The sequence below is a fragment of the Rhyacophila brunnea genome, unplaced genomic scaffold (assembly GCF_057557595.1).
Source record: "Rhyacophila brunnea isolate RB1 unplaced genomic scaffold, BYU_Rbru_1.0 scaffold_16, whole genome shotgun sequence".
Classification (NCBI taxonomy): domain Eukaryota; kingdom Metazoa; phylum Arthropoda; class Insecta; order Trichoptera; family Rhyacophilidae; genus Rhyacophila; species Rhyacophila brunnea.
In genome coordinates, this window is record NW_028232816.1 from 28,179,821 (window position 1) to 28,204,797 (window position 24,977).

The 24,977-nt window shown below is 33.1% G+C and overlaps 1 protein-coding gene across 1 annotated transcript in view; it reads right to left on the reverse strand.

The window, feature by feature from the left end:
- The window catches only part of LOC147074588 (beta-hexosaminidase subunit beta-like), a 47,494-nt gene that overhangs the window by 21,516 nt on the left and 1,001 nt on the right, over positions 1 to 24,977 (reverse strand). The window contains exons 2-3 of the mRNA XM_085944078.1: positions 7,329 to 7,566; positions 4,663 to 4,787 (exon numbers count right to left, since the gene is read on the reverse strand). Coding sequence (XP_085800204.1) covers positions 4,663 to 4,787; positions 7,329 to 7,566 — 363 coding nt within the window. The remainder of the gene's footprint in view (positions 1 to 4,662; positions 4,788 to 7,328; positions 7,567 to 24,977) is intronic.

Below are 24,977 nucleotides of genomic sequence, written 5' to 3' on the forward strand. Positions count from 1 at the left end.
CGTAAATAATCAATTTTAATCAAGACATTTATTGTAAGATGAAGATAATTTTAATACTGCTATCAATAAATTGAATAATTTCATACTTACGAGTAATATGTTACTTCCATATAAAATAGATAGGTAGTTATCGTGATTCAGTAATAATTTTGTATTATTTTTACATAATAATTATATATAAAACTACAGTAACCTTTCTTCTTCTTTTATATAATTAGTATCTATTAATACTCAATAAAAATTAAATTGCAATAATGTTTCTTTTAATAATGACATTATGCATGTTGTTTGCTATTTTATTTTTTATCAGTTCAGTGAAATATATACTTATAGTCAAATATAGTCGATTATGACCTTTTTACGACACAATTAGGTACAATAAGTAAGTATCTGCTACTTTTTCCATTTTTGTACATGATATATATTATTATATACATGTATAATTATTTTATTATTTCCCCACAGAGATAATTTGTTAAATAATTATTTTAGCATGTTGGAATTTATTCATTAGTATACACAATCGCCGCTGAAGTTCTAATTACATTTAATTACCACAGTTAAGGTGATGTCTCTAGGTAAAGTTGATATCGAAAAATAGCTAGAAAAGTTTATTAATCGGTAAATATATATTCAAAAGTAATGAGAAAAATAAAATAAAAAATTAAGATGTATCGTGGAGTTCTATATACCAAAAATACGTGTCAAATTCGGTACATTTCTATCGGGTGGTAAGAATGAATGACATAAGATTTATTATCAAAATTACGATAAAAATGTACGTAAATCTATTACCTAGGGAAACGCTAAACGTTAATTGGAATTTATTATATCCTTATATCTTTTTTTTCAAATTTAAAAAACATCGATTTGGAGGTTAGAAAGCATGCAATTAAAATCGAAACATCTCGGTTCAGACGTAATTTATCGCAAAAAACGATTAGCGTTTCTATTAAAAATATTATTTAATAATTTTTAGGCTAGTTATTTAAATTTAATCTTGTATTTTTGTATATTAACGAATCGATTGTAAATAAAATGAATATTTGACAAGACTTTATCGACATATGCTGCTAACGCGGAAATAAATCGAACTATTTTTGAAACAGTACTTGCATAGATTAAAAAATACATACACACACACATACATTGAAAATAAAGGTTCGCCAGGTACGAAGACAAAAACTGTGTTAATTCTGCTGTCAATAATTTTTGTTTGCGATATTGGAGCATATGTCAATGGACTACATATATCAACCTCCACTTTCTGAAATAGTGTTGTGTAATTATTTCAGATATTTATTACTGTTTTGACGTACCTACCTTTTATAAAGCGATTTTAAAATAAATATAGTTTCATAATAATATAAAGAAATCATACGAGCGAAAATGCCTAAGATACTTCTGACACACATCAAATTTAATCTTTGTCTAGTAACTGTACAATTTATCCATATAAATGTTAAGTGTTTAAAATGTTATAAGTAAAAAAAAATCGTCTATTCACGTGGTAGTCGCGAAAATTATGAACAATATACAATGTTAAAAATAATAAGAATTGTTAAAATTTCTAGTCACAATATTATTCAAAGACAAATTAACCCGATCAAAACAGCCTCGACAAACTTCCACTTCACTAACTTTTGTTCTATATGTTTATCCTGGATACAGCGGCAAACACATTTTGAAAATAGCCGATATACTGGATTATTTGTTAGTTTGGGTTAGTTTAAGTTAGATTAGGTAATCCTTACAAATAATCCAGTATATAGGCTATTTTCAAAATGTCTTTGCCGCTGTATCCAGGATAACCGACCTGTACCCTAACTTTAATTACATACATACTATTGTATTATATTTGGGCCATCAAACGTTCATTCCTGTCTACGGCCTTAAAATTATTATCTACGTGCATATATAACTGTATGCCGTCCTGTCAAAAAGTGGAGGTTGATAATTTAGTATGTAGAAAATAGAAGTTATTATTAGTCTCCATAAAATATAGGGTAAACAATTCAGTGAATGAACACATAAGAGGTGAATTTGAAAATAAATTAAATTAAAAACGATTAAATGAACTAAGAAAATTATAACAATAGGTAGGTACAATAAATTGTGTATAACCGTGGTATTACTAATTTTATGCCGTGATGCTTTGATAGTTGAACTTTTCATAATATTTGGATCACTATTTAGTTGCTCATTTATCTGCTACATCATAAAGTCGTAAATATTGTTTTTTTATGAAGCAATCATAAATACAAAAAATTAAGATCTACTTTTCAATCATAGTAGATGCCTAAGAATATGGTATAGGTGTTGATAATTTTTAATTATTTATTCGAGATCTTCAGGGAATTACAAAAGTCCACACCTAGAAACCACTGGGCCAATAAGGTTTCTTTTTATGTCTCCAAATCCATTTCACTTACACATTTATAGGTAAAATAAATAAAACTATCTTTTATTTTATCTTGCACTGTTCTTTAAAATCGACATTAGATTTTTTCAAAGAAATAACGTTCTGTCTTTTTCTTAGAATATTATGTAATCAGTGGTGCACTTACTTCAAATTCTAAATTTTTTTCTTACGTTTTACAATTTTTTTTTAATTTGTCACTTATATTGTCCTTGGGTTTGCTTATCAAGATTTGTTCGCATGTTTATTTACGTTTTTTCTTACCTCCAACTTCTTTTTTATTCAATTCGTTGCGTGTCTTACTTTATTCTTATCTCAGATATAGTTAGTTAGTTAATACAAACCGTCCACTCTGTGGAGGCCCATATGAACCCATTAGGATCGGACATGGTTGAAACGAAATGAATTGGGATGTCTATATAATATCGACATTGTCATAATTATAACTACAGTCGAACTCGGTTATTACAATCTCGGACATAGCGAGATCTCGGATGTAATGAGGAAACAGTCGTTGACATTTGGTATATGATTTTCTCCGTACATTTTTATTCACTGCTATAACGAGATACTTATCGGATATACCGAGCTAAAATACTGGTAATGTGTTGATCGTTTAAAGACATTTCGACCCTAAGCAATAAAATCCGTTCGGACAGGATGCCGCCGGGGACAGATTACGTTTATGACACTAGTTAAGTGTCTAATTGTTGTTTTCGCCGACAATAAAAATACCTATTCTCTGATATAACGAGTACCGCTTATAACGAGCACATTCAGCCGGTCCAACCTTCCTAGTAATAACCAAGTACAACTGTATATTCCTTATTTTGTTTAATAATAATTCGAATGGCATTTGTTTTGCTATTCATTTCATATCATTCTTTTATTCCACCTCTAGTAGAAATTCGATGTAATTGTCAATTGTACAAGATTAAACTCAATCTTATAAACATTTGTACTTAAATGTTCATTTACTACTATAAATGAATTTTACTGTAGAAAAATATTTATATTAATTCGTATTGACAACGTAAAAAAATCTGGTTCATTGACTGGACAGGATACCCTTGTATTGCCACTGTAAAAAAAACTACGGTAAACAAAATGTAAAAATCATAAACACTTTAAATCAAATCAAATAAGACATGTTAGAATTGTAAATATTTTATGGGGAAATATGAATTGTAAATATTTTTACATAGGTAAGTAAATATATAATAAATTTAAATGCATTTTTATCAAGCTTATGATTTTTAATATGTGGCGACACACAATATTTTATTTTATATTTTATTGCCATCTGGTTGCGATCGACGAAAGTTTTTAGTAACACATTTTTAGAAATTCATGGTAGATGCCTGTAGATGCCTTTAGATGGCGTTGAAGTCACATTTGATCGTAAATTGAGGCAAAGAATTCGCCTTAAATAACACGTTAAGTATATTTTTTAAAGGACAATTACTCCAAACGCGCCAGTCGCGGTGTTAAGACTTATGCCAAGACTTATTATGAGAAATAGTTTTTACATTTTTTCAATCTAATGGGATCTTCCCCCATTGAATAAATAAAACGTATTATAACGCAATAATCTAAATGCATGAAAAATAAGTCTATCCTGCAGTGGCTATGGGTGGAGGTAGGGTGGATCCACCATAGATAGTACAGACTAAACTTTGTCAGTTATACGTATTTGTTTATATTGAACTAAGACTATAATTTACAGATGGTGTTGGTTAGTTTTTAAAATTCAACTGGGAAAACCAAGCCATAATACGCATCTGTCTATAAAATATTTCAAATTATTGTGTTTTTAAACCATACATCATTTTAGATATTTAATAGATAGAAAAATATTATTTACTACTACTGCAATATATAAACATATTAGGTATATTTTATTAAAATGTCAGTGGTAGCAATCGGCGATTGCCAGCTGTTCTGCTAGGCATATCAGTCTGAAGTGGTGTCAGACGATATTGTGAAGGCCAGACTCCAGAATAGACTACGCATATGAACCCAAATTTATATTGGCAGTGACGACTTGCAGATCAGCGAAATGTCAAACTGTCTGAGGCGAATGAAAAGACATCCCGAAGGGAAAACTATGGCGCCGTCTATGCATACTTCACAATTATATTAATATCCAACACCGTCAACCCGTCGGCAGGACCTAGCAAGACAGACTGTCGACCGCTAGCTGGCTCTGGTAGTATATTATAATATTATACGGTTTAACTTACCCTTGATTCTCTATCAAAGTAAAGCAGGTGGACAAATGATTCAAGACCCCTCATTATTCCCCATATCGATTTACTTTGTAACACCTTGGAGTTGTCTCGTGATGGTCTGATGATTTTTAGGGAATCTGTAAAACAAAACATTGTTCTTTAATAATTATTGTTTATTTTTTTTTATTTTTTTTTCGACCATGTCCGATCCTGATAGGATCATATGGGCCTCCACAGAGTGGAGGTTTGTATTGACAGATTTTTGTTTTTTTACGAGAAATGGATGTCAGCCACTTGCTCAACCTATTAGGTCCATTAGGTACATACATAATAATATTATGTACATATTATACAAACATGAAACATCTTTTTTTCTAAAAGTATTTGCTTCATCTATTTTGTGACATGATTTGTGATCAGAAGGTCCATCCAACCATCCAAACATTGAACAGTTTTAATTATTTATATATATGACTCAATGGCGAAGGGTGGAGGTAGGCTGTTAAGATTCGACATAAATAGTGCACACTAAACTTTGTCAGTCATACTTATTTGTTTTCATTGAACTAATAATACAATTTGCTGATGGTGCTGGTTAGTTTTTAAAAATCAATTTAACCCTGCCTAAACCAAACCATAACCACTATTACTAATATGGCTTGGATTAGGCAGGGTTTAGTTAAATTTTAAAAACTAACAAATACTATCTACACATTGTAATCTTAATCCAATGAAAACAAATAGGACTGATTGACTCACAACGTTTTGTGTGCACTAGTTATGGCGGATCTTAACAGCCTACCTCGACTATTCGCGATTGGTTGATATCGACCCCGAAACGTCGAGGGAAGAAGAAGCAAGAACACAATGTGGTAACCCAAAAATCTATTACAGTAATAAACAACCATGAAAATCTCCACAGTATATAAAGGAATCATTTTATTAAACTGATTTTGAAGCTATTTCATGTATTTTTTACTGATTGTTGGAGGCAAAGAAAGATGTGAACTACATTTAATTAATGCATCAATAATAAAATTGGTTTCGCTTTACTTTTATGTAGTTACACATTTTCTTTAATTCTACCTAGTACATGTGTTTTTAATTAGCTAACTATATTGTTATTCAACGAATAAATCAAAATTGAATAAAATATAACGGCCCACGTGCTCGTCGTAGGTCAAAATTGAGTTTTTATTGTATTTTCAAACCATGATCCTGGACACTCCTTAAACGTTGTAGATAATCTATTTATATAATTTTGAAGCCTTATTATCCTTTATAGTTATTTTAAATATTTGATGACTGCATAAAGTATTTTTGTTACATAAAATAGTATTCTTTTAAACCTCTCGCTCTAATGTTTTAGAATATAGTCATATTTCGGTACATAACTGTGCAGTGGTGTTAAGATTTTTTACGTTTATTAATTTTTAAACGCATTTATAAAACCATTGTATTATTTATTACGAGATAATTTTTGTAAAATATTCACGATAAAAAATTATATTGATAATCTCTGTGATCCCAAATTTGACAAGAATTAGGCATTTTATTATTCAAAAAATCGGCAAGATTAACACATTTGAAGATGATTCTAAAGATATTTATTATAAACTATGTCTTTGACCATTCAAGTGTAATAAACATCTTATGAATAATGATTGCTTTATAATAATTATTGACCTAAGAATAAGGTAGTGTTTTTTTGAAATACGCCATTTTTTTTGTCATTCCCCAGTGGTTAAGCTACAACATACGGCCGTAGCCATAAGTTGACAAACTATAATTAAAGTAGGGAGTAAAATGATATTGACGCGCGTGTTTGAACATGTACCGTATAAAAAAAAAATAAAAAAAAAATCGATTAGGTACATGTTCAAACACGCGCGTCAATATCATTTTACTCCCTACTTTAATTATAGTTTGTCAACTTATGGCTACGGCCGTATGTTGTAGCTTAACTACTAGGGAATGACAAAAGAAATGGCGTATTTCAAAAAAATACTACCTTATTCTTAGGTCAATAATTATTATAAAAAAATCCTTATTCCTAAGATGTTTATCACACTTTGAATTGTCAAAGACATAGCTTATAATAAATATCTTTAGAATCATCTTCAAATGTGTTAATCTTGCCGATTTTTTGAATAGTAAAATGCCTAATTCTTGTCAAATTTGGGATCACAGAGATTATCAATATAATTTTTTATCGTGAATATTTTACAAAAATTATCTCGTAATAAATTATACTAATGGTTTTATAAATGCGTTTAAAAATTAATAAATGTAAAAAATCTTAACACCACTGCACAGTTATGTACCGAAATATGACTATATTCTAAAACATTAGAGCGAGAGGTTTAAAAGAATACTATTTTATGTAACAAAAATACTTTATGCAGTCATCAAATGTTTAAAATAACTATAAAAGATAATAAGGCTTCAAAATTATATAAATAGATTATCTACAACGTTTAAGGAGTGTCCAGGATCATGGTTTGAAAATACAATAAAAACTCAAATTTGACCTTCGACGAGCATGTCCCCCCTTAAGTTCAAGTAAGTTACAAACAAAAAAATTTGGAGTGATCCGTGACGTCGGTTACTTATAATAATAATATATAACATATGCAAAAAGAATGATTGACAAGTATTGAAGTAATACATTTTCTTACACTGCTCATCCATTCCGAATAGTGGCCAAAGCTCACATGGCTCCGTCAGGTTAACAGTGAGGATGTCCATGACATCCCTCGAAGATACAGGCTTCGCCTTCGGCTTGCTCAATCTCTGTTTATATTTGGCTTGTGACCTTCCATAGGCCCCGTTCTTATAGACCCTGTTCAGCCGTGATATAATTCTTTTGTATCGATTGAGAGTGTCGCTTAAAAGCGGACAGCTGACTCCGACATTCTGAAAAAAGAAGGATAATATTACCTACTTATCTTTTGTTCATGTTGTATATTCAAATAACGCGTGCCTCTTGAAAAGATTTATAGTCAAATACAGAGTTATCGCCGTTAAGTTAGCGGCCAGGGCTCGAAATGGACCGGAGCGCACCGGAGCGCCGTTCCTGTTCGTTAAATCGGTAAAATTATCGCTCCGTCTCGTGGAAAAAAAATTTACTTACTTAATAGAAATATACTTAATAAATAATAATAAATATAATAATACTTAATAGAAAATCGAACACACTTATTTTTATGAAATACACATAAAATTTGATAGATATGTAAATATCTTCAGAAAACTGTCGAGCGCTCCGGTTCGTAAACATTTCCATTTCTAGCACTGAGTTAGCTTAACTAAGATGTTAATGTTATAAACACATTGTTATGTTCATTTTGAACATAACTAACTTTCATACCGCGGGCAACCCCGACGATTATCCATGGTCACGTCGATGGAGCGTACGCGATTTGACAGATGTCGCTGATGGAATTTCCTTCCGCAACGGACGTCGCGAGGTGTGAAACAAGCAACTTGGCTTTTTGATTCTGACCGTCGTCTAGTATAGTCGTGCTCCGCTTGAGTTTTACCCAACATTTATAATGGACGTCACTTAACGGAGCACGATGCAGCCGCAGTGTTTGAAGCCTCTGATCGTTCCAGTTTGGTATTTTAAATCTATTATTTGATTCACCACTCTCCCAATGTTTCTTTTCAAACTTAGCTGCTTGCATTTATTTTAGTATTTCAAAATTTCAATATCGAGCCGCTTAATAACCTTTTAATGTATTTCTAATTTCTTGCTTTTGCTATAATATAGTTTCTGTCAAGTATATAAATTGCTCTTTTATTTATTGATCCCACTTTATTCCACACTGCTAACCGGTTAAGTGCCCAAAGCGTCTTTGGACGCCCTAATTACACCAACTCTTATGTTAATTACTATCAATTAACTAATTGCGGCATAGAAAGGATTAAATAATTATAATCTTTCACGGTCTCAAGATCGTGTGGCGCCCAGGACTTTATTATGTACATCTTAAATCATAGATTGCACGTGCCTTCAGCCGTGTAATCCTTCTTGTTTTCTAATTAAATTTTACAGTTGTCAGTTGCGAGGTTGCAGAAGTAATTATTGGTCGGCTTGAAAAAGATCAGGTAACTCACGGCCCTTCCTTTTGTTTCTCTTGTGTCTTATGCTCTCTTGCTATTTAACTATACTTTATTCTATTCTATCCTATCTAGAAACTCCCTTTTATTTTGTGATTGTGACGACAAAGATCACAATTACAAAATATTAATATATCAACATCGTTAGTTTTTCGCAGATTTTCACTGATTTGGCCAGCATAATGTTAAACGTTGTAAAAGGTAATTTAAGTATTATATGCATTCGACCATTAAGGACAATTTATTTACGCCGACTGTCTGGCCTGATGGATGTTATGGAAGACTTGACGGGAAATGAACAACCAAGAACTATTGTCCGACTAGAAGATCTCTTCAATAACAGGACGTCGCTGTAGTCACATATATAGAAGACTTCTCAGTGAGGTACCTGTCATGGCGGCAACACGTGTTTAAATAATTTGTCGGCTCTCTTTTTATCGGCTTTCTTTTCATTCGGCAATAAACCATAAGTTTACTAATAATAATTCTTACATCACTCCTGATCGTTTTAGACATATTTGGCTGCTACGGTGTTTTTTTTAAATCAGGGCGAGGATTGCTACCAATAATTGTCGATAAATGAAAGTATTGTATTATTTTTAGACACCTTACCACTCTAATTGATTCTGCGAAATTGAAATATTATGAAAACACGTTTCGTAATTAATTTATCGTTTTGAATAGATAATGAGACAATTAGATATCCCGCGCTGCGCGTACTGTTAAAAGTAATTGACATATCTCTTTCTCGCTCTATCATATGGGCGATCGCGAGAGCGAGCGAAATGCACGATCCGCGAACGGAGTTTTGATTTTTACCAGTTATTGGAAACAATCGGTTATCCCACACGAGGGATAATACAAAGTAGTGAAATTAGGAAACTACCCGGCCGAAAAGAATTCTTTTGCATGGTGACCTCGTTAAAAGATCGCGTAAAATATGCGTGATTTGTGAAAAAGGTCTTTATGGTGTTTGTTTATCGGAACATTTAAAATATGTATTGCAAATGATTTTATTTCATTATTTTTTATACTTAAATGAAACTGTTTTTATATAGCACAAATCCACTTTACTTTAAACACTGAGTTGAATAAAAGACTTTCCCATTGTTTCAAATGGATAAAATAAAATAAAACATTGTCCTTCCGCCAAGAATTTGACTGTAAACAAATTTTTACATTGTAAGCTGTAATTTTTATTTCGAATTATTGTTTTTATTATAAAAAGGGTGATGCAATGAAAGAAATACAATAGTTATAAGTTCTAAGCCTACCCAGTCACAAAACATATATGAATCGGGTTATATTACACAACAATACAACTAAATAGATGGTAAAACAATGTTTCATACCACTGGTGCAGTAGTATGTTCCCAAATCAACTTAACATTTCAGGCATGAAAAGCAAAACGACGATCGTTGTAAGCATTTCTGGCCATTATCAAAAACAACGATATATCGTTGCGTAGCATTCTAAGAGCATAAAAAGCATCAAATTATGTAAATAGATAGTACACCACGAAGCCGTAAAATGAAATTATAAATTTGGGGGCGTTCCTCATTTGAAAACGGAAGTGCGATTAACTACGCGGGGGAGGGGGCTTGTTAGTTCACAGTTTTAACACGTGGACAAGAAGTTCTTGTTCGACAGTACAGTGACGTCCCGAGGCAAAGTGCAGTCCTTAAGCAGCGTTAAAATGCGGCCATGTGTAGTGTCAAAAATTGTACCGTGTATTCATCTACTAACATATTAAATTATTTCCTGATTTCATCAAAAGCTATGTATAAATTAGAATGGAATGCTAATAAATTACCAAAACTGTGACTAACATGCCAATAAAATGGTTTATTGAAATCTTTTCAAAAATTCAGCGGTTACTTGGTGGAATGCTAATTAATAAATTGAGTTTATTACATGGGATTATTCACCATGTATACCTACAGTTTGCTTTACGACATGTATTTCGCTCACATGGCGAGCTTTGTCAAGCAAAAGTACCGAGTGTTACATTTAAGGCATCTAGCTTGGAAAAAACGCATCTGGCTTGTGGCGTTTTTACTAGCGTTTGTTGATGCGTCTAACAGCTTTAGGTGTGTTGAAAAAAGCTAGATACCTATTTAGTTTATTTATTTTCATGCGCATCAAATTTCTGACTATCGGATACTTAATGCAGGTAGGTCGGTACCTATTCTAGAGAGAAATAAAACACGGTGAAACAATTTCATGCATTAATGTTTTCGTATATTATTCCGAATCTCCGCGTATATAAAATAATAATTTAACAATTATTCATCTAAAGGTATGTTCTTTACAAGAAATGAAAATATAAATAATATTAAATTCTACAGGTTTTTAAAAAAAAGGTTTTGTTGATAGCTATTTCGGTTGTAACACCATTAAAAAACCTTAGTCTTTACAATGGTGTTACAACCGAAATAGTGACATACTCCTGGACTTCCCGTCTTTAATGGGGAGCCGGAATAAAGTTTTGTAGGCCTAAGCGTGCAGCTTGATAGCAGAAGCAATATTAAAGGCTTATGACGTATCACTTGGCTGTCTGGATCAGTGTTGCAAGGTCAAAATTTAAAATTTCAGTAGATTTTGACAAAAAATTCAGTAGATTTCATAAAATATCAGTAGATTTTGAAAAATGTGGTTTATTAGATATGATTTAAAACTAATAAGAATAACAATAACTAATAATATTAATTTATTGTAAACAATGATGATATTAATGGGTAAAATGGCGCTCTTGGGTAGAGTTACAATGCTTTTTATGTCAATTTAGAAGTGTATAACATCAAAAAAGGTCATGCGTAAATCATTTCAAGTTTATTATTAAAAGAATCATCAGTTAATTTACAATTATGGAGCAAACACAAATATCAGTAGATTTCTTGAATTTCGAAAAAAATCAAAAATTCAGTATATTGGCAAAAAATATCAGTTGATCTACTGAAATTTCAGTAGACATAGCAACACTGGTCTGGATAAAAAAGGAATAGTTTGTAATTATATGTACCTAAGATTTTGTTTTATGAGTTTGAAAGAGATGGGCGTAAAAGATGCAAGAGTAAAAGAGAGCTAGCATGTAATTTCTTTTGTAGCGACTGTACCACTCACTAACTTGTCAAGTGAGATTTTTTTCTTTTATTTAAAGACAGTCGGAAAAAAATACGAGTGGCGGGCGGACGCAAATTGGGTTCGCGAACTCGCGCGCCAAAAATAAAACTAATGTCGGCCATTAATAACTAGAATATAAGTGATATTATGATATAGTTAATTAAGGAAATATAGAAACGATAATAATAAATATCTATGTCACTGTTTAACATAAGTTTCTTTCTTGTAAAAAAAAAATAATCAATAAAAATACAAAGCCACATGCTTACCAAAGAAAACAAGGATTTTTATTTAATTAATTTTTGTGAATCCTGAGTTCGACACCAATCTGAGCTAGACCGGAACTCGGGATATCTCAATAGCTATCGACAAAACCTTTTTCAAAAAACCTGTAGAATTTTATATTACTTATTTATATTTTCATTTCTTGTAAAATGGAATTCTACCAAGTAAATTCTAACTCAATTAAGTATGTTCTTTAATTATCCATGTCTGTCCTATAAGAAAAGAGCTCTCGTCTTTAAACATGAAACGAAACTTGAACGCCGTTGACACAATATAGGTATTTATTGTAAATTTTGAAATATATTTCTGTTAAAATGTGTGGTTTTTACACAGTGTATCGATATTGACTTCGTTCTCGGTAGAATGAGTAAATTTATTTGCAATTTTATTTTCACAAAATCTAGCGTTTTTTTCCTGCCAAATAGCTTGTTTTCGTACCCCGTCTGGCACGTTTTTATCATTGGCACTTGGCAACACTGTTTGCCATGCACACGAGCTTACGTTGGACATTTCTAATGATTATTTTGAATAATAATGTTATTGACCTGTATTCAGTAATAAACACGATTTTGTTGGTGATTCCCCGATATTGATAAACATGCTTATTTTAAGTCTATGTAGTTAAATATTTTACAAAATAGTAAGCGTGTAGGTATAATATTGTTCAAATCAATTAACACGGGGAATTTGCGTAAGTTGGCAAGTGATTCCCAACCGAGGTTGCGCGCGATTTGTCAGAGGCTCCCCGAGAAATTGATAAACCTCACCCAAAAGGTATGTACTGATAGGTATGGGTTTACGTAGGGTTTTGATTTATACTTTTCACTTATTAAAAACACTGATTCAGGGACATTACGTTACGTAAGTATATTTCGCTTGACAAGTAACAATTAATTATTAACAACATTTTTTGTAAACGCACGACTCGGCGCAAAAAAGTTAGGTAGCAAATCGTATTTAGAGGCGATGTTCAAGACTCAAGGGTGGGAACCGACTGGCCGTACCTGCCCTCGACCCTTCGTTCGCCCAGAAACAGAAACAGATAACGGTAACTTTCTTTTTCTTTGTTTAGCTGTGCGTGTATCCTGGTCTAGCTTTGACTCATTTACAGTTACAATAATATCAGTATATTCCCAACTCTGTCGATTGGAGGATTTTTGATGGGGGATTTAGGCATTATGATAATATAATAAATATTATTTGGTATCAGTACTAAACATCTCACCCTTTTTGCTAATAGGCTAAAAGTAAGCACGTGGCCTGCATTTTAAGCAATGTAGTGAGTATTAGAAAGTTGAGCTTGTTTAGGTTTAAATATCGCATCATATGCTTCAAATACACTCTATGACGATTGGTCATATATATGTCGAAAAACCCGTTTCTTATGTTGGCGTCCTGTGTCATAGGGTGTCACAGAGTGTAAATACGATGTCATAGCTGTCATACAATATGTATGTATAAATGTTGGAATGGCATAGATTTGATCATAGACACTAAAACGCTCTTAGCATATATGTGCCCGATCGTCATATAGTCTATTTGAACCTTTTGTTAATATTGAACTAGAGCGAATTCTACTCGGGAAGAAAATTTTTGGAAGGAATTCAGCTGTATTAAAAACTGTTATAATATATTTTTAATACGTAGGTACCAGTGGCGAAGGGTGGAGGTAGACTGTTAAGATCTACCATACATAGTGATCATTTAACTTTGTCAGTCATACGTATTAGTTTTAATTGAAATAAGACTACAATTTACAGATGGTGTTGGTTAGTTTTTAAAATTCAATTAAACCCTACGAAAACCAAGCTATAATATATTATAATAGTCAAAAGATACTCGTCTATCTAGAAAATATAATATAAAAAATGAAACAACAATATGCGTAATATGTATTTTTAATCCAACGAAAACAAATAATTATGAATGAAAAAGTGTGCACAATTTTGTCGTATCGGTCATTGAATATTATCTATTATGGTTTGGTGAGGCACGGTTTAATTGATTTTTGAAAACTATCTACCACCATCTGTAAATTGTAGTCATAGTTCAATAAAAACAAATATGTATGACTAACAAAGTTTAATGTGCACTATTTATGGTGGATCTTAATGGCCTACCTCCACCCTTCGCTACTGGTAGGTACCTATTAATATTATTGTTTGTGGTGGGTTAACGAATAATACAAATTTTCATGCTGTGCTAACTTTATTATTAATGTCCTGTGAATGTTTCTAGAAGTTTTAATCACAATTTTAAAGATTTTCTATGCATATTATATTTATTTAAAACGACATAGAAATATCAATCGGTAATGAATTAAGATAATATTTGAGACTAAAATTATAGGGTCTGCTTATAGTCGACAACGAGCCATTTTACAACGTTTTTATTAGCTCGTATTCTTGTTTGTCCGGTGGTTGTTTATCCAGTACAAATCTTGCAATCGATTTTTAACTAACTTCCCGACTAGTTAGACATTTTAAACTTTTAGAATATATCAGAACACGATGCCAATGCATTCTTTTAATACTTTTAGCCATCTTTAAGTAGAATTGAATTAATTTTCAGTTAATTCTGTTTTGTATGAAAAATTATTTCGGAAGAAATCCATAATCCAATCCACTATTATTGGTTGCTAGGGGTCTGGGGTCCTAGCAACTAAATTATTAATATATACGTGCGTTACTATTGAAATCAAAATGACATTTCAGTATTCTATATTTGTTTGTTTGTTTGTTTATTTGTTGCAAAATAGTAAAAAAATGATTTGTTGACAATTGCCTTATTTGTCCTAAATTATTAATACATAGAATTGTCAAGTTTATACGATTCAACAGAAAATTTAAAAATGTGGTAAGTATATAAAAAGTTCTTTTTATTGTCTTGTGAGTATCTTTATTTTAATTTATCACCCTGGATCGTATCATGTTTCAGACAAGTAGGGGTTCCGCTAGATTTAAAAAAATGTCTCAATGGTTCCGCCAAACAAAAATATTGGGAATCACTGGAGTAGGTAGAGATGTAAAGCATTTTTTTTCCTTGGCAAAGGTCATCTTTATAATAATAATATGAAACATGCTCAAGTGTGCGAATTATTATCTGCCAATAAGTTAGGTTAGTAGGTAAGTATATATGATTAGATAAACAAATATTTGTGTTCTTGTTTAAATATTATATGTTTTACGATAATATCACTTGAACTGGCATTTGAATCCCATAGATACTGTCAGCAACAAACACGGTTCGGTTTTTGAAGTTTAAAATACTGAAAACTAAATCCAAATCGTGGAAAATAAATAGCCTTTGCCATGGATAGCAAACCTGCGCCCTTAGAAGCGATTTCACAAAAAGGATTCACGTATCCGATCAGTGGCGCACCCAGGGGGGCAAGGGGCCCTGGCAACCCCCAAACATGAAAATTATCAGAATGATTTTAAACATTGAAATTGAAAGCCAATAAACTATACCTTGGGCTTAGACAAATAAAAACACGGCAAAAAATGATTTGTAATTCTCCAGCACCCTTTTTACAAAAATTTCGAAACACTAATGTCGGGTTTTTGCTGTCACTATGAAAAAATTCTCGGTATCCACCCGAATTTCGGAGTGGTGTAGGTCATGGCTGGGGAGGGCTGACAGGGCTCTAGCCTGGGGGCCCGGCGTATCCGGTTGACCAGATAAGTGAGATAAACACTTTAATAGTAAAAAAGTCGCCTACGGCGCTATTATACTCCATGGCCATGAACATTTTAAATTATATAATTGTGCAATATATTTTCTGATTATTATGTGTCGATACTTCACAGCTCCATTATTAAAGTAGATTTATTAAAAATCGCCAATAATTCACTGTATAAATACCCTTAATTTGAACTAAAACACAATTTGAAAAACGTTAATGTAGTGTTTCACAGTGCCTTCAATCTTAGCGGTAGGTAGGGGGCCCGAAAAATATCCTAGCCTGAGGGCCCGTTTCAGAATGTGGGGGCCATAGTGTAGGTACACCGAGTGCAATAAGCAAAAGACCGATAAACGACAAATTAGGCTGTGTTGTGTTGAGTAGGTTTGTGTATAAGTTAAATGCACTAATACTTGTTTTTATCCATTTTCAATTAATATTTTAGAACCTCAATATTAAAAAACCAAAAATCGACGATAAACATTCGGCGAAAAGAACGACCAAACCCACTAGTCGGTGGTGGTGTAAATCAAAAGAACATTTTTTTCAGTGGAATTCGGCATAAATATTGTAGCTCTCTAGACCAAGCGGGTAGCATAGCCGATAATATTTGAGTAATGTTTTAGCATACTAGGCGCACATGTCCAGCATGGTCGCTATTAGTCACTTCCAATCCGCCAGTCGCTGATGATACGCTCAACGGTTACCGCCGTTATACCTCCAATTTAATAAGAGAAACTGTATCGCCGTGTATTAATACCGCCGTGTATTGTGAAAATATGTAAAAATAATTATATGAAGAAGAAAAGGAGCCTATGGGACTAATTTACATTCTCCTCCTTGCCCCCCCCAATATAAAATCCTGAGTGCGCCACTGTATCAGATACAGATAATATTATGATGGATATAGATTTTACATTTAAATACCTACTTAGGGTTTTTCACTCGGCGATTTGATTCAGAATTCGAGTCGCCTAGAAACATCGGTCGCCGATGAGTATCCGGTATCCAGCAGGGCTCTTCTAACACAATGTCACTGGTTACATCTAAATTGTACGTATTACATTTCACCGTAGCACAGTTCACCGTGAGATATCTTAACGGAAAGAGATGACCATATAGTATACCGTAACATCGAAATGAAAAAAATACGCGTTGTTCATGGAGCATTTTCCTAGCCGATTTTGGCCAAATTCGTGAATTCGAGAATGAAAACCTAACCCAACCAAACTAAACAAATAATCCAGTACATCGGCTATTTTAAAAATGTATACCTTTGCCGATGGCTTCCTGTAAAGTGTAAACCGACAAGAACCGTATTTTAGCTAGACATGAATTTTATCTCAGAACTATACGACCCAAAGAGGTTGGACGGTTTTTAATATATCTACGACCATTTATATTTCCGATATAACATTTCACGATGAAGTGTAAAACGGCGAACTGCATACGTACAAATTTCCGGACCACGAATATCACTTAACTGCAGAATAAAAGTAGTATTCAGGCAGTGAATTATCCCGAGAACTAAACTGTCAGGCGTGATTTTTTTAATTTAACCGCAACTGCCAAATAATGTAGTTGAGCAGTACTGCAACATATTTTTAACACGTTACACTTGATTCCAAATGCATCAGATTAGAATTAAGTTAGACGCAGTGCCATGTGTGGGCGCTACAAATGTTGGGCTTCGTCTTGTGTACTTCCCGGGTCTTTTCGGATGTTACTGTATTAAAAATTCTTTATAATTCCTTAGTGAGAAGCCGGCTTGAGAGTGGGTCGATTTTTTGGGCCCCGCATCAGTTGAAATATGACCTTATGGTGGAGCGAGTTCAAAAAAAAATTTTGAGACTCCTTTATTTGAGGTTATATGGATACTATCCGTGGCTTTATCCAACTGACTTTCTCTTAGGTATAATTACATACTGTAGTTTAAGTGCTAGAAGATATCAATATTTGGCCACGTATTTTTTTCGACTAATACGTGGTGTGAATGAGAACTCTTGGTAATATTGACTTGTGTGTCCCTGATAACTATCTTAGAAATCGGGAGCATCAGTTGTTTGTTCTCCCGAGGAGCAGAACTAACCTGCCATTGGTGATGCCAATTGGGAGGGCAATAACTCTGTTCGGATGTTGATATATTCCGTCTACGTGAGAATGAGTATAGGTGGACGTTATTTTATAAATTCTTAAAATGGGGTCTGCTTAACTCATCCGGTGTACTTCCTTGTACCTATATACTTCATATTTTTTGTATTTACACATTTATACTGTAGAATAACTTAATATTGCATAATTACAGTATTACATAATACTGTTTTAATAATATTTATTTGTTTCTAAATATCATGTTGTGAACGTCTTAAACTTATAATTTGTAATGTCCACAATATGTGAAATAAAATAAAATTGAAATTTAAATTGAAATTGAGTTACCAATAATTAGTGTAGATAACCGCCTATACGGAATTGCCCCGAGTGATATCCGTGTTATTTTGGATTAAGAAAAATAATGAGAACGTGTTACCGTTTTAAATGGTAAGAGTATACCTGCATTGTCGTGGAATTCTGGGAAGAACTTTGGTATGGCGTGGCTGAGAAAAGGTTGCGGAGCACTAGCGTATAGGACTAGTTAGCTACGTCTCAACCATTTTCAAAGACTTACAATGAAACTTAATATAATGCAATATTTGCTAATTTGAAAGTAGAAGCAAAACAGGAATATAATGGTGCGATTCGGCGTCACCTAAGTGGACACCGGACATATGAATGACATACGCAAACGTGCATTACGATTTCATACAGAAAGTCGACAAGAAAGTTGACTACTATTAAATTTCCTTGTCTACTTTATGTATCAAATCGTAAAGTAAGTCTATTTCTTTGCATATTTTTCATTCATCTGTGTCGCGCCCACTTGTCCCGGTGCCCACTCGGCGGCGCCGAATCGTCCTATACCCTTATTTTCAATGTGTTTTTTCACCCTATTATTAATGCATGTTTATGCATTACGGTTGAGAATCAACGCTGTATGTACACGCTTCCAACGAACTACAAAATGTCAAAAATGCATTAATAAAAATATGAGATAAACTGTTCGTAGAATTAATATAATAATGTTATATACCTATCTACTAAAGCAAATATTTTTAATTGTGTCAACATATTATTTATATTTGTATACGTTTATGCACTTAGCAAAATCGCATTTACAGCAAAATAAAAATATTTGTTTCACTTCAAATAATATATGAAGCGGTAGGAATACATTTCTTCCGGAAACCAGTGCAGGGGCACTGAAATATTATCATTAGCATCATAAATTATATATGATTACTAGCTGACCAGGCAAACGTTGTTCTGCCATATAAATAATTTCTAGTGAATATTTTGGTTGTTAAATAAAAAGTAACGAATGTATCGTAAGTGTGTGGGGATGGGATCTATGACAGAAAGAGGAATAGAGCGCTGTAGACGATGACCGCCGATAAAAACAAAAAAACATCAACCATTCATTTTCTCAATTCAAAATGAGTAATGATGTTCATAATGAATGAATTACCTGTGACAGGATCTCGTTGTTTAATGTTTATGCAATATCCGTCTTGTCCCTTCCAGAAAATTAGCGGATATTGGAGAGCGTCGTATAAACGGTGTGTGTCAGCGATGAACTCCAGATTATTGTTTCTTCTTCGAATCACGATTTCTCGCGTCGATGTGCGGTCGCCAACCATGATTCCAGCAATGTCGTCAACAACAGTCGCATTGAATTGACGTACGTACTCTCCAGCTGGTGTTTTATCAGGATTGATGACAATAGCGTGATTGTCACTTTGCAATTCGTGCATGTGTGCTTTGAAGAATTTTAATAATTCATTGTGCTCATTCAACAGGGCGTCCAGTTCGCCGACGATGCGCCTGGCATTAGGCGAATTGAGGCTATTGTAGCCGCAACGTGCATCCACATGATTGATGTCCTCACCGCCGCGCCCATGAAGTAGATTTGTAAAAATGTATGTGATTCGTTTGGCATTAGCAGCAATGAGCCTACTTTGTGGTATACTTGACCTTTGATTTTGAACGTAGAATGGAATTGTTGACCATTTGCCGCAGTATTGTGAACTATTTATGTTGCTCCGGACGAAGTCATTTGGAAGCATGAATTGAATGTGCGAATGGACTTCAGGAACAGGTTTGAATCTGGAACCGTGCCAATGAGCAAGCTGTTCAATAGTTCTGTTGTTTCTCAATTTCTGGTAGTAGCAATTTTCCTGATGCGCAACACATCCCGGCTGACTCATGTTTGAATTTGAGCTCATGACAATGGGGACATTCTTTGTCCATAGCACAAATCAGCACTTTCGGATGAGCGGAATATTCAATATCTGGCTCGTACTCGAATGCGAGACGAAGGAACGAAGCGGATGTAAATGTTCGATGTACTTGTTGGTGTTGTCGGTCATTTGCTCTGCGTGTGTTAACTACGAACCGGCGCGCTTGGCTCCGTTCCAATTGTCGTTGTTGATTTCGTTCAGCTCGTGCCTCTTGTGATTGAGATGCACGCAATTGCGACATGCTTACACGCACGTTTTTGTTATCTTGTTGGATTTGTTCGTCTGTTCTTTCTACTCTACTATTTCGCATGTTTGTTGCTTTATTCGTTCGACGGCCCAAATGGCCCCCCTTGCGTCTTGCTGGCATTGTGCACTGTAATACACGCACATAAAAATAGATAAATTAAAATAAATCGTACAAAATTTTGCACGCACTGCGTTGTGATTTGGCGAATGACATGTCAAAATGACGCGACGCTTCTCTTGAATTCTTCTCGGACGTAGTGCCATCTGTTATTCAACCACATAAATAATTTCGTTCTGTTTGAAATACGAACGACGGTTAAATTTGTTCATACAAAAATAATAAAATCGCGATTAAAAAATGGGAGGATAAGGGTAGGAAAGTGAAAATTTGAGGTTATAAGTATTTTTTTATGCCAAATAATAAAAAAAATACAAAAAAAAAATTGTCAAAAAAATAAAAGAAAAATTTTCTGGATAGAGATACCCTAATCACCTAGCGGTATGAAATATACTTGTTGACCTATTCTCATACCTAACAAATATACATAAAAAAATTCATAAAAATCGGTCGAGCCATTTCGGAGGAGTTCGACCACAAACATCGTGACACGAGATTTTTATATATATAGAGATATCTAATGAATATGTTCTATTGTGATTTTTTTCGTTAGGTATGACATACTTGCGAGAATTTCTTCGATAACTATATATCAATAACAGGCAAAATAAATAAAATTATTGTTGTTTTCGATAAAACGCGCAGTGATCGTTAATCGGTCATTGTTCTATTTTTTAAATGCATACATATTAGATATTATGTATATACTTAGAAACCGGAAACTCTTATTTTTTCAAATAAAGAATCACAACAAAGAAATGTTGCAAGACGAATAAAAATAATATAATTCCTTTGTAATTTTGAAAATAAATAAATACCTAAAATCATAACCAAAATCATATCACCACATACTTACGTATTTATGCATAACACGAAATTCAAACATATAATAATTATATTATTAACTTGGCAATTATTATTGGTTTGCAGGCGCGCATAATGATATTAGAGGGGGATCCATTTCCAAGGACCCGACAAATTATGTACAATTTACAATCGCACTTGCATTCGTTGAATCCTCAGAACCTCAATTTTCTATAGCTTCAACTGTTTTCAGCACTCTATAAATGACGTATTATTCTCAAATGACCCCATGTTTCTCTATCTCTTTATGTTTATGGTGGTTGAAGGTGTACGAGTCAGTTAAAAACAATTGCTATAAAAATAATAGATATTATATTTTATAGATATAAGTTCGTGGAGTGTAATACAATCCAATATGAAGTACTTAAGTACAATATTCTTTGGAGTTACAATAATATGTTGAAATTTTTGATTTCACGAAGAAATACGTAGATACTAGGGATTGCAATCGCGGGATCCCGAACTAGTTTCGATACCCATGAATCCCGGGATTGGTAAACATAAACCCGAAACTTACGGGATTGATTTTTTTTATCAATTTTATGGAAAATAAAATAAATATAACAGAAAAAATACTTTTAATTAGATACATATAACTACATTAGAAAAAAACTGAGTTTGAACGAAGTTTGATTTATTGTGTTGCCAATTCATTTTATTTTTTAACATAAATCAATAAAAATGAGAAGGTTGGAAAAAAACAATGCTTCGCGCTTTTAACAAAGTGATTCCACCATGATCTCATACGTTTTACGATAGTTTCAAACTTAGATTGATGAAGCGAAAAGGCCATATATCATGATTTACTTTACTATTTTAAATCTCGTTCATTCATAAAACACGTTCATTAAGTCTTTACTATCAGTAGCAGCAATTTCATATAATATAACATTAAACACTTAACACAATACTAATTCTACGAAAATAAACGAAAATCGTTTAGATTTGTAAACAGTTTAACATACATTAAAAAAGCCACATATGTACGATGCAAGTAACATCCGCGAAGTGAATTTGAGAAATAGAATAAATAAATCAAGAAACATTTAGTTTAGACGTTTCAGCCATTTACCTACACCTAAACTGTCTTCTTTTTATAGAAAGTAAACGATTGCGCACTACCAGAAATGCTATTCTGGAGACCCACTGGTCCATGTGGAATCACCGGATAATAAATAACCATTTTTTGCTGCATTATCGTAACAGAAAAATAATAAATCCGTTTATTTAAATAAATTTAGAGGCCGAAAAATATTAAATAGAAAAAGTAGAGTTAGTAGAGAGTAAAAAGTAGAGAGCTAGAGTAAATTATACTAGATTTATTTTTGACCAATTTTACCAATGTTAATTGTATAATATAAAAAAAATTAATAACTATCGAAAAAATGCCAATCCCGGGATCGTCGAATTGTAATCCCAAAATCCCGGGATCAAAATTTTGACTCGGGATTGGATTCCCTAGTAGATACTATCATATTGATGTAACAACTGCTCCAAAGACATTTTTTCACTTATATAATAATATATGAAACATACATAATTTTGAAAAACACTTTTGAGAAAATATATTAACATAATATTATGTAGGTAAAAATCAAAGGTATTCCTATAAATTTAATAGTAGTCATCTGCCAAAATTAACTATAATATAGTATGGTGGATGTTGCTGTTATTAAATTCACTTTTGCCGGATATCCAGTCATTTTGTGTAATATTTTTATTTTTTTCTGCTTTCTTAAAACTGAAAATATCGATGAAAAAACCGGTATTTCGACATCGATCAATACCGGGATCCCCGTTATAAATTTATGATTACAACTGGTATTGCAATACGTGCTACTATTAGGTATATTATGCGAAATATGGACTCTCAGTACCTAAGCAAAATAGGGGTATAGAAAGATTATAACCACAGACGTGTCATGGAGTACCTATAATAATGTTGTTACTTTTTCTAGAATTTTATTATTATTTACTTGGAGAAATATTATATTGAAATGTTTATATAGGTATTTATTTATTTGTTTTGCTTTTTGAACCTTCTATGCACACAGTGCTTCGCACACAGTAAGAGCTTGTGATACGAGGGTGGGTCAATAATTCCTTAGAAAAAAGCATTAAAACAGGTTTTATTTTTGTATTTTTTTTTTATTTCTCAACATAATTTCCTTGAAGCTCAATAGACTTGGTTAGACGTTTCTCAATTTTTTTTAGTCCGTCAGAAAAATAAGTTTTCGGAAGGTCCTCAAAATAAGCATTTGTCCGATCGATGACTTCTTCATTTGAAAAAAAACGTTGTCCACTTAGCCATTTTTTTAAGTTTGGGAAAAGGAAAAAGTCACTGGGGGCTAAATCTGGCGAATACGGTGGGTGGTCGACCAATTCGAACTTCAATTCTTCAATTTTAGCCATTGATCGTAAACATGTGTGAACACGGGCATTGTCCTGATGAAAGAGGATTTTTTTCCTGTTTAAATGAGGCCGTTTTTCTTCAATTTAGTTTTTTAGCTGGTCCAATAAAGATGCATAATTATCCCCTATTATTGTTTTTCCTTTTTCCAAATAGTCAACGAAAATAATTTCACGCGCATCCCAAAATACAGTAGCCATAACCTTACCAGCTGATTTTACGGTTTTCGCCTTCTTTGGACATGGTTTGCCTTCGCAATCCACTGCTTTGACTGTTCTTTCGTCTCGGGAGTATAGTGGTGTATCCATGTTTCATCTACAGTCACAAAGCGACGAAAAAATTCATCCGGATTGCGTTGCATGAGCGACAACAGAGCTTTAGAGGCCACCACCCTACTGCGTTTATTGTCGACTGTGAGCAAATGCGGCACCCATCTTGCAGAAATATTTTTCATGCCCAATTTGTCATGTAAAATAGAAATGACGCTACCTTTTGAGATCCCTGTAACCTCAATTATCTCACTCAACTTTAATCTTCGGTCACTTAACACCATATCGTGGATTTTATTGATCATTTCTGGTGTAGTCACCTCTACAGGACGTCCTGAGCGTGGTTTATCCTTTGTTGATGTACGACCACGTTTAAATTCATTTAACCAGTTATAAATAGTTGCAAGTGAAGGAGCAGATATGCCGTGAACTAAATCCAACTCATTTTTTATTTCCTTTGCTGTTAACCCTTTTATATTAAAATGTTTAATAACAACTCTAAACTCAATTTTCTCCATTTTCCATTTTTCCATTTTCCACAAGCAAATTTTTTTTTTAAATGTACGAGAAACACACAACAACCCGACCAATCTGATTGAAACTTCGCAGCATACTGAATCGGTAGTGCCGCTGCATGAAAACAAACCGCTTGCAGTACTAGTCGCGCCACCTGTCGGCTTTTCTAAGGACTTATTGACCCACCCTCGTATCTTCAAGATTCAAGTCTCGAAATCAAGAATATTTGCTTTCTCGTGAATTCGGAGTTGGTTTTGTTGATTTCTCTATTATTCTCGAGGTTCTCGAGAAATCAATATTATTATTCTTGCTGATTTTTTTTAATTTTTTTTTGCTCTTGTTGCTTTTTTTACG